The sequence below is a fragment of the Megalobrama amblycephala genome, linkage group LG5 (genome assembly GCF_018812025.1).
Source record: "Megalobrama amblycephala isolate DHTTF-2021 linkage group LG5, ASM1881202v1, whole genome shotgun sequence".
NCBI classification, from domain to species: domain Eukaryota; kingdom Metazoa; phylum Chordata; class Actinopteri; order Cypriniformes; family Xenocyprididae; genus Megalobrama; species Megalobrama amblycephala.
This window is the reverse complement of record NC_063048.1, coordinates 184,917-196,255: the sequence shown is the minus strand read 5'-3', so window position 1 is coordinate 196,255 and position 11,339 is coordinate 184,917. Positions and strand designations below refer to the sequence as shown.

The 11,339-nt window shown below is 40.7% G+C and overlaps 1 protein-coding gene across 4 annotated transcripts; it reads right to left on the bottom strand.

The window, feature by feature from the left end:
* Positions 1-2,718: 2,718 nt before the first annotated feature.
* Positions 2,719-10,242, bottom strand: LOC125268255 (tripartite motif-containing protein 16-like protein). Of its 4 annotated transcripts, none has more exons than XM_048190314.1 (7): positions 9,545-10,242; positions 8,433-8,609; positions 7,952-8,233; positions 7,225-7,290; positions 6,179-6,298; positions 5,114-5,149; positions 2,722-3,845 (listed from the first exon to the last, which is right to left on the bottom strand). In XM_048190314.1, exons 3-7 carry the CDS (start codon positions 8,211-8,213, stop codon positions 3,286-3,288), a joined length of 1,044 nt encoding a protein of 347 aa, XP_048046271.1. In that variant the 5' UTR covers positions 8,214-8,233; positions 8,433-8,609; positions 9,545-10,242; the 3' UTR covers positions 2,722-3,285. The 4 variants fall into 4 exon arrangements, with proteins under 4 accessions (XP_048046272.1, XP_048046271.1, XP_048046269.1 ...); XM_048190312.1 differs by having other exon boundaries at positions 8,433-8,564; XM_048190313.1 differs by having other exon boundaries at positions 8,433-8,545.
* Between the last annotated feature and the right edge of the window lie 1,097 nt (positions 10,243-11,339).

Below are 11,339 nucleotides of genomic sequence, written 5' to 3'. Positions count from 1 at the left end.
GCCCTGGATGAACCCCACTTGGTTCACACTCGGAGTGCCCCTTCAGGCGGTATCACGAAGAACGGCACTTTCGACAGACGCATCCAACTCGGGTTGGGGCGCTCTGTGCGAGGGCAGTCCGGCCTTCGGCTCGTGGACACACGAGGAAAGCCACCTACATATCAACTGTCTCGAAATGTTGGCAGTGATACGAGCCCTCCATGCCTTTCGGGCTCATCTGACGGATCGCCACGTCTTAGTCCAGTCGGACAGTATGACAGTGGTCTCCTATATAAATCGCCAGGGAGGTCTTTCGTCCAGCCGCTTATGCGCTCTGGCGAAAAGCCTTCTGGAATGGGCATCCCCAAGGGTTCAGTCGCTCAGAGCGACTCATATACCCGGGAAGAACAATCTGGGAGCAGATATTCTGTCTCAGAACAACATTCCCTCAGATGGGTGGATGCTCCACCCCCAGATGGTTCTCACTATATGGGAGCTCTTCGGGAGAGCGGAGGTGGACCTCTTCGCCTCAGAAGACAACTCTCATTGCCCAACCTATAATACCCTTCTTAATGCCTTTCCTCCGATCGCCCTGATCCCTCAGGTTATCAGGCGAATCAAAGAGGACAAGCACAGAGTTCTGTTAGTGGCCCCACTCTGGAGGAGCCAGATTTGGACCTCAGAGCTGTTTCGGCTTTCCACAAAAGCCCCATGGCCAATCCCCTTGAGACGGGACCTCCTCTCTCAGGCGAACAAAACAATCTGGCACCCGCAGCCGGAGCTTTGGGCTCTACATCTGTGGATTCTCGACGGGAATCATCTGACCTTCCGAAGGAAGTGTCTACAAGAGGCCCCGTCTACAAGATACCTCTACGCCCAGAAGTGGTCGGTCTTTGTTAGCTGGTGTTCCACACGCAACATCGACCCGGAAGGATGTGATGTTTCTTCCACCCTGACCTTCCTCCAGGAGCGTTTAGAGTTGGGACGAGCCCCCTCTACACTTAAGGTCTACATAGCAGCCATTGCAGCGTTTCACTTGCCCATTGCTGGACAATCAGTAGGGCGGAACGATTTGGTCATTAGGTTCCTGAGGGGCTCTAGGCGATTGCATCCTCCTCGTCCCCTCACTGTTCCCCCCTGGGACCTCTCCGTGGTCCTCAGAGCTCTTAAAGGTCCTCCTTTTGAGCCACTGCGTCTAGCGGGCCTCAGACCCTTAACGCTCAAAACTGCCTTACTACTTGCTTTGGCATCAGTAAAGCGAGTTGGTGATCTGCAGGCACTCTCGGTGAGCCCTGCATGCCTTGAGTTCGGTCCAAACGACTCCATGGTCTTTTTGAAACCAAAAATTGGCTACGTTCCCAAAGTGCTCTCAACGCCGTTCAGAGCACAAGTTATTTCACTCTCTGCGCTCCCCCGTTCATCGGACGAGCCAGAGCTGGAAACTTTATGCCCCGTTAGGGCTTTACGCATCTACATTGAGCGATCACAGCCTTTCCGGCAGTCTGATCAGCTATTCGTTTGTTTCGGTGGTCGCACCAAAGGGTCCCCGGTCTTGAAACAACATCTATCACGATGGATCGTGGACGCTATAGCTCTTTCATACTCCTCTGTGGGCGCTACTTGCCCCATCGGAGTTAGGGCCCATTCCACTAGAGGCATGGCTTCGTCGTGGGCCTGGTCCGGTGGAGTCTCAATCAAAGACATTTGTGAAGCGGCCGGCTGGTCTTCGCCGTCCACCTTTGTCAGATTCTACCAGTTGGACGTTCTGACCTTACATCCTCGGTCCTCTAGGTGTTCCGCTTTTTGCACAAACCCAGGAGTTCTCTCCTTCGTAGTGTAACAGGGTAACGGCGGCTTCGGCCTTCACTTGTCCTCGGTCCCCCCTTATGGTGTCCGGTCAAGTTCTGTCGTTCCCCAGCCGTGGCACGGCGCGGTTGAATTCGTTCCCCCATACGCAGTACGAGTGAAATATCGAAAGGGAACGTACTCGGTTACTAACGTAACCTCGGTTCCCTGAGATATGGAACGAGTACTGCGTTACTTGCCGTGCCACGAGGCTGCGGCTTAGGTCGTCGCTTCAGTCGATATGGCCTGATGGCCTATGGCGAAACGCTCGCTTATATAGCACATTACCCCGGCCCTTTTGGCGGGAATGTTCGCACGCTCTCTTCTCATAGGCCGCGCAGCTGAGCCGCTGCAGTGACGGTGCAGTTACACTGCGTTATTGAAAAGGCTTCAGTAGCGGGGAAAAAGGGAGACTTTTCCCCCATACGCAGTACTCGTTCCATATCTCAGGGAACCGAGGTTACGTTAGTAACCGAGTACGATACTCTTATAGGTAAAATATGTCTTTCAGGAAAAAAAGATAGAAACAAGAAAGTTAGATCCCTGTTTCTTGAAAATATTATCTCGATATCTCCTGCAATCATTTACTGGAATAATTTATTTAAAAATTTTAATTGGAAAAAGATTTGGTCTTTACAACAAAAATATTTTCTTACCAATAAAGTAAAAGAAGTGTCTTTTAAAATAATAAATAAATTTTACCCTGCTAAATATTTTATGATTAAATATAAAAACAATATTGATACAAGGTGCTCATTTTGCCAAGTTCACACAGAAACTGTCTATCATCTATTTTGGTCATGTTTATATACAGAACAACTATGGAAAGATATTGAAACATTTATTAAAGTTAATATCCAACAAGATATATCTGTAACGTTTAAAAATATTATTTTTGGCCACTTTGATTCTGATTCTAATAAAAACAAAGCTTGTTTTATTTTCTTTGCAAATTCTATATCCATAAATGTAAATTCTCTAACAACAAACCAATTTTTCTTGTTTTTTTGAAAGAATTTAAAATGTACCTTAACACTATTTCATCCTCTGTAAATAAGAAAGCAAGAAGAACAACCTCAATTTGTAATGATTTTAATTTGAATACTCTAATTGAAATGTAAATTAATCTTACCCTCTTTTTTTCTTTTTCTTTCCTCTACTAATTTTTCTTTCTTTTTTTCTGTTTGCAAATGTCATATTTTTTTGTTCTGTATGTTCAGATGACATTGTATATAATGTTGATACATGTTGTATACCATATACATAAATGTATACATTAATGTCATCTTTATAATGTTCGCAATAATTTAAAAAAAAAAAACAAAAAAAACATGACAATATACATACACTGAGTTCAACATTTATTACAATATTTCAACATTTACTTCATCATGTGATTCTGAGTCATTAACACACATTTATTGTGTCCTGATATTTCAGTGTTAATGTCATGAAGAGACTCTACAACAGTTTCACTGATGATCCAGTAAACCAAACATTAAACCCAGGATAGAGCGGTTGAGTGAATGTGGTCTGGACTGTGTGGATGAGGATCATTGTGTCTCCAGAGACGCTGTAGAAGGACAGAGTTCCTGCACTGTGATCCACATACACTCCTACTCTATAGTGATTCTTCTCATTCACTGATCTACTGATGATGGGCTTTACAGGGAGAACAGTCTTTATCTCATTGTGTCTGAATGAGTAACTGTAGGAAAAGCAGTCCAAACTCCAGGACTGATCATTATGTCCAAACACACACTCATCACCCCCTCCGTTCCTCCTGATGCTCTTATATGACACTGATATAAACACACCATGTCCACTCCACTCAATCTCCCAGTAACAGCGTCGATCACACACACTCTCTCTACACAACACCTGCTGATGATAATCATTAAATCTGTCTGGATGATCAGGATACGACTGTGGTGTGCCAGTGGCAGTAATCACTGTGTTGCTCTCAGACAGACGGAGGTGTTTATGTGCTGTGTTCAGATCCGCAGTGATCCGATGGGAATCTGATGGAGATAAAACACATCACAATCAGGAATCATCAATCTGTCCATCTTTTAATCTACACTGTAAACATGATTTCTGCTGCTTGTTAAATGAACTTCATTAAAATGAGTTAAAGCACACAATTACTGCACATTCTGTCCTGATTTAATGGAGTAAATCCACTTAAACACGTCAAACTGAAGATGACTTCATCATTATTGGTGTTGAAGGAACTGAAACTGGGCAGTTCCCAGCATGCTTTGCTCTGGTCTGGATCTATTCCAGAATCTGAGGAGTTCATGTAGGATTTGTCTCAGATCTGAACTTGATTTAGGATCTTCTGGTCTCTAGTTGTGAATCTTAAAGCCTCCATCAGTTCGGTGATCGACTCTCAGGTCTGTTACCAAGAGCAGCTGCTGTGAAGAAACGCTCCAGATTATTGTGAATTCTTATAAATTCAGCAGCAGTTGATTTCATGTTGTACTGGTGCCCTCATGTGGGTTGTGAGAGAACTGCAGGCAAAAAGGCAGTTGCAATGTGTACTGCACGCTGTGGGTCGGTAAGCTTATGCTCTGTCCCAATTTAGTTAAATATAATATTCGATTATAATGCAAAATAAGTTGAGTGTTTTATGTTTATGATTTAGTTGGGGTAATATTTTGACCATTTAATTTGACTATTAAGATATAGTTATATAAGATAAGTTATTTGGCCTTATTTTTGTGAACTCTAGCAAGGCCACGGTTAATGTTATTTTATTTTTATTTAGGTCACTTATGCCTGCAGCAAAAGAAACCACTAAAAGGGTGATTTATTTATTTATGCAGCCTGCAGTAAAAAGAAGTAATAATAATGATGATAATAATAATTCCTTACATTTATATAGCGCAGTAATACACTAAACCAGCATTTGTGTTCATGCATTTATTGTTCTGCCAGAGACTGAGTCTGTCGCAGTGTTCATACAAACCACATCACAGAGTGGAGGAGAAAGACCACCTCCGTCACATTTGTTCACGTGCTCCGTGTCTGTTGTGCAGCGCATGTGTGATCGGTCTCTGTAATAATATTAATCAAAAGTTTGTGCATCTCTGTGACAGAGATCAAAACAGCTGTGCTTTTAATGAAGTGCTGCAGAAAGACAAGTTTTGATAGAAAAAGACAAAGCCTATCCCTGTATTTCATGAGTCTGTCATTATTTATCAGTGTTTTGTGTCAGTTTCTCCTTCTCCAGGAAGAACATGAACACACTCAGTGAGTTTATCTGCTTGTTTTCTCAGTGACTTACATTTTAGGAAGTCATTCCTGGTCCTGGGATCAGTTCCTGTGGAAATCAAGAGACATGAAGAGTGTGATTATAATCAGGAGAAAATGATCCCTGCATCCATCGCTAACACATGCAGAAATCCTCCAACACAGAAGATATTTAGAGAAATGCTGTTTACAGAGCCCAATCCTGACACAACCACTGCTGAGGGATTGATATCATTATTGACACACACATCGCCATATTTGATTTGTCTTCTGTAGACATGAACTGATCACAGATCTGATTAGAGAGGGAATGTAACCATCTGTGACACAACCCTTAAAATCTGCAAACTGTGAGAAATAACATGGAAATTAAAGAGAAGAATTGTGATTGAATAGATTTGAGTTTTAATCTCAGACATCCTTATTAGTCTTTCTCAAAGAGACACTGAGTATGACACATTTATTGATCAGTCAATCATTGATATTATAACTGTACTGTTTATTATGAACACTTCTGTGAATACATGGAAGCCACAGTTTAGTTCTAATTAAATATGTTTTAAATACTGATATCGTAACTTCTTAAAACACATTGTTATGAGATATTCATTCAGCTGTGGTATCAGTAGAATCAACAGTATGTAAATGTGTGGTTTTAACAGTAAATATGGGCTGCAGCAGACTCATGTTAGTGCTGTTAGGAGGGTTTGACGAGTCCATCTCTTCTCTCCTTCAGTTCACCAGGATCAACCCATTTAGCCTGTTTTACTTTTCCTCTCTTACAATTGCCATGTGATTTCTCACAATTTACTTCAAGTGAAGTTATTTTTCATTCTTCACTCAGGGTAAAAATCTAAATACCTTTACAGTAAGTGTGTTCAACAACTCAAGAACTTGCAGTAATGTTTTATTTTTTAAGACTTAGTGTCGACCTCTGCTATTTATCAATGTAGGCTTTATCTGTGACTTTATTGTTCACATGTATTTTATGTTGCATTTCTCATTGTGTCCGTAAAACACTTGACAGAAATGATGTTTTATTATCAAGTTCAGATACTCTACCCAATCAGAGAGAGGATTATATATGGAGCTGACTCACCTCGGTTCCTCAACAGTTCAACATCTCTCTTCCTCTCCTCACTCTCGTTTAATCCTAGCCCAGCCAGAGAAGGGGGGAGCGCTCTGGGATCAGGACAAGTGCTGAGCTGGGATCCCTCTCCTTGGACATGATACTAAATTAGTTTAGTTCAAATGTTTACTTGCATAACTGTATAGAAATATGCATGAAATAATAAGACAATTGTTGCATCACTCAAGTTGAATTTTAAGGGAGTAATATGAAATAATCAGCAGCTTAATTGAGTGATATTTATGTTCACATTATCTCATGAATACCTGCAGAAAGTGCAAATAAGCACACTTATTGTCAATCATTATTTTTCATTCCTATTATATTGTGAATAGGAGAAGAAACGAGAGATCTCATGGTGAGTTACCAGCACTCAGTTAAAGCTGCTTGGGAAAAATATGTTTCTAACTTGATAGCAAAGCATGCGCACAGCCCAAAGACTCGGTTTAGTACAAAATACATAATGTACTGAATCACTATGTTTTCATTTCCTGATGCTACACCTACAATTTGTGATAACTTTGAAGTGTTTTGGGTAACACTTGGGTTGCAATAATATGCATTAATTCATGCTTAACTAATGCACAGATAATCATGTGTTAATGTATGACTCATGAAGAACCATTAGTGAATGATTACTGCATCAGCAACTGATAAAGAGTCTACATGATTAATAGATTAAGTAATATATGAATTGCTTTTTATTAAATGTGTCATGACGTATTAATTCCTTAATAACATATTTTATTGACTAATAGTGTAAGTTAGTGTGTTAATTACCACAGTGGGACCCTGCAGGAAAAGTTTGGGAACCAATGAGCTGCAGTATATTGTGGATTTTGTGTAAAGCTCAACACACTTCTTTACATTTTAAGAGCCGTGCCTGCAGGAATCACTGTGATCATGTGTGACGAGCTGTGTGATGCCAGGTGAAAAAACATGGATTCTTCAAGGCCACATCTGTGAGAATAAACTCAAATCTGGGTTTTTCTGTACAGACGGTGATCATTATTTACCCTTCTTCATCAGTTCTGAACTGGCTCCAGCGGGGTCAGGACCCTCGATACTGCCCTCAGCCTGAGCTGTGAGAGAGAGAAAGAAAGAGATCAGAATGAAAATAGTTTGTTCGTCTCTGTGATAATATTCTAGTTTCTGCATCTCTAAGTTAGTGTGTTCAGATTTATCCACTCTGGGACCTGGTTTTAAAAAAATAGTGGCTTCAGGCTCCCAAAACACTGTAACAAAGCTGGACTCAGGCAGAGATCCATTGGCAAGCTTTATTGACAACGGGTAACAGCAGACAGGATATAAGTGCTCAGAATTGTACACAATGTGAATCAAGACTTCGCAATGAGGTGGTGTGTGTGTGAGTCCTTTATAGTCCAGATAACAAGCTACAGGTGTATGTGGCAATTGGTGATTGGTGTGGAATGTGAGCATGTGACTGGCAGGGAGGATTATGGGAAGTGTAGTCCAGGAGCTGGCAGGAACTGACAGTGATCGTGACACACTGGATCCGTGTGGACGAAACACCGATACAATACAAAATCTTTACGGATACATCTATACGCGTCTCTGTGTGGACGGGCTCTCAGAGAGAAAGCTGTTTTCTCACACAGCGCACCGCTGCTGCTCGTCAGAGACACAGAGAGAGGCTGAAAACTGAAGTGTGTTCAGAAAAATCAATTCTTCAGTTTCACTTTTATTCTTTAATCAGATTTCATTTTAACATTAACCTGTTACCTTGCTTGTGTTTCTTCTCCAACTGATCAGCCAGATGGTTTTGGTTCATCTTCCTCAGGATGACCACCATGATCTTCACAGCTTCTTCTGGTCCAAAACGCTTCTTCATCAGATCCACTGTATCAGTGCTGTGTTTTGCCTTCTCCAGATCAGAACTTTGAACACGGTAAGAATTCTTCAAGTACCATTTAAATTTCTTCAGTTCTTCTGTTTTTAGATCATCCAGAACATCCAGAAGATATTCACATAAAACAGACTCCATCTTTCTTCACTGATTCACGTCTGCAGGACAAGAAGATACGGCAAGTCATCTGATTTGTGTAAGACAGCTATAATTACTTGAAAAGACCAAATAATTGCCTTTGAGTTTCATTAATGAACACAAAGACTTCACAATGTCTCAGTGTCTGATGCTGAAGGTCTGGAATCAGTTCATTTAAATCTCCATAGGTCAGTATTTTATGAAGCAGTTTTTACTTACCGTGAAAAACAAGGACATTTGTAGGCATCTTGTTCCTCCTCTGAACTGACTTCTTGAGAAAAAGCTCTGAAACTCGTCTCCGGGAAAACAAGGGAAACCGGTTTTTCAAGAGACTTTGGGGAAAATCACAGCCTGTCATTAAAACAGACGTACATCTCATCTGATGTATGCAGTAGACTGATAGAGATTGAGAAATTACTGTTATAGTCAGAGCCACATTTGCTTTAGCAGATACATTTATCCAAAGTGACTTAAAATAAGAATCATCATCATCATTTGTTAAAAAGGCCAATGATTTGACTCTTACATATATTGACCCGAGACCTGTGCTGACAATCAGCCATCGTTTACAATGTGTATCTTGTGTGTGTATCTCATAAATATTTCCATTCATTCGCTGTACAACATACAACATAAACATAAATAAAGTTTGGATAGTTTCAAGATAGCTAAAAATAATTAATAATAGGCTACAATAATAATTTCTAATTGTTCATATGTGTTCATTCTTGTTAGAAGAGTTTTTATTTTATTGATTATGAACACAAATTAATCATGACAAATCAAATAAATTTGAAACAAATTACACCATTGATGAAAACAAGCTGATACCAATGTATTTAGGCCTATAATTATAGCATGATTTTTCATGAAAAGTCATGATTGTGTTTATTAATTTTTTCGAAAGTAAGATTAATGTAAGCAGCTTCTTGCAATACTCTCCTAAATGCATAATAAAACATTACCGCTTAAATGACTGTATTGCCTACGGTCGTTTTTACTGTGCAATGATAGCCCATCTCATATCTACTCTGAGTGGCATGGGAGAGAGTCAGAAGTTGATTTCTAGAAAACTGTACGCATGCTGATTGTGATTCGTTAAAATATGAGCTTTGAGTAATAAATGGATTAACATTTATTTCATTCTCTCTTATGGACACGCGTTAAGAAAGAGAAAAGCTGCATATACTACGAAAAGATTAATAAAACGTAGTGCTAGGTTTAAAGGCTAGATTTTTTTGTTTGTTTATATTTTAACAGGCTGGTGATCCACATGAGCCATACAGCTTCACCACAGTATAAAGCTAACTGTGTGAGTCAATGTGACTAACCTTTGTGGATGTGATGTCTCATAAAAATGTTGTTCCAGTAGTTAAGACTTGTAAAAGACTTATTTTTAAAATATTCACGAGTCTTTTGTGTCAAGTCGAGTCGAGTCTGAAGTCAAATCTGAAGTCTGTTAAACTGGAGTGCCATCTCTGGAGTGCGCATGTGCTTCAGACACCGGCCACACTGATGCCGTTCCCCGTTGTGTCGATCATGTACGGATGATAATTTAGTGTAATTTACAAAGCAGAGGAGGATCAAACAGCATTACCAGCTTCACTTATTACAAACCAGCTTGACTTTATTTCTGTCAGACGTCTACAGAAGATCTTATTGACGATGAATAGAGCTTTAGCTGTAGTTTTACTGAGAATTATTCATTGAAGTCCTCATTATGGTGATCAGTGTTTCCTTTAGTTAGACTCTATAAATATGGACAGTGAATCTGTCTGTGCTGTTCATGTCTTCATCTGTTTTTGTAAATGTTGTTTCCTTCAGTAAACCAGTCTGTTCACATTGTTTCTGCTCAACACAAGAGCACTCCCTGTTTTCTCATTTGTCATTTTAACACATTTTGTGTTGTTGTAAATCCTTGTACAGTTACATCTACTGACGCAGCTCCAGTCCTTCACTCTGATCTGCAGCCCCTTCATTTCTCACATTTGAACATGGTGTAAACCTGGAAATATTAGACACACACACACACACACACACACACACACAGTCAAAGAACAAAAAGACAAAGGTGGCATTTAACAGGCTCTTTTGTTAAACTGCTGGGGGCGGAGCCCTGTGCTTCAGCCAATAACAGGTCAGACGGGTCGAGTTCAGATGGGGCGGGGCGATAAAGTGTCAGAGCGTGTTTTGATGTTCACTCACCTGAGTGTTGAATCAGGATCACTGAGGTTTATTATTTCAGTGAATGAAAGTGAGCTTTGCTCTTATTCTGATGTTTTGGCAGCTTCTGAAATGGATCAAACCGTTGATATCACCAGAGCACTGAGCAGCTGAAGTGAAGAGAAACTCATGCAAGCATGCCGTGGAGCAGGAACACAGTGTAACTGACTAAAATACACACAGTTCAGCTGAATGGTAACGATTACCCTCTGCAGATAAAATGAATTAACAAAGCTGAAATAACCTCAACATCATCAACAACAGTGAAATAAGAGCGTGTGGATTATCTGTCAGTCAGTTACATGTAAAACTGTAGTTTGTTACTATAGCAACAGCACCCCCCCAGCAGAATGAAAAAAGAGCATTTTATTTAACCCTGTGCTCCACATTATATTTGAGATATCAACTACTGGTCGATGACCATAATGTTTGTATAAACTGTAGGTAACAACTGGTAAAATGTACACCTAGATCATAAAAACCGTAATGATACCTACACTTCAATATTTTCTTCATGTTATCTTTTGTTCTTGAGCGAAATCTCCTCCCATCCGTTCTCTGATTGGCATTTCACAAGGATTCCTGGGTAGTTAAAGTGTGGAGAGCCTGCATCTATGCGGGCTTCGCGGAAGACCGCTTCAAGGGTACAAAGGGGGCGCTGCTGAGCACACTTCAGAGCATTAAAATGCTGAATGGGACGGCCTACGGACTCGTAGACTCGGCGAGCACACGCAATTTAAGTCCATGAGACCGAAAGTCCACATGAAGTGCGCCATTTGGGTCAGGGCCTTCGTGGTGTGTGTGTGTGTGTGTGATGTGGTGCAGGTGTGTGCACAATCAGTCCCAGGAATGAGGGCCAATGGGAAACACAGTCCGAATGATGGTAAGTTCAATATTCAGGTT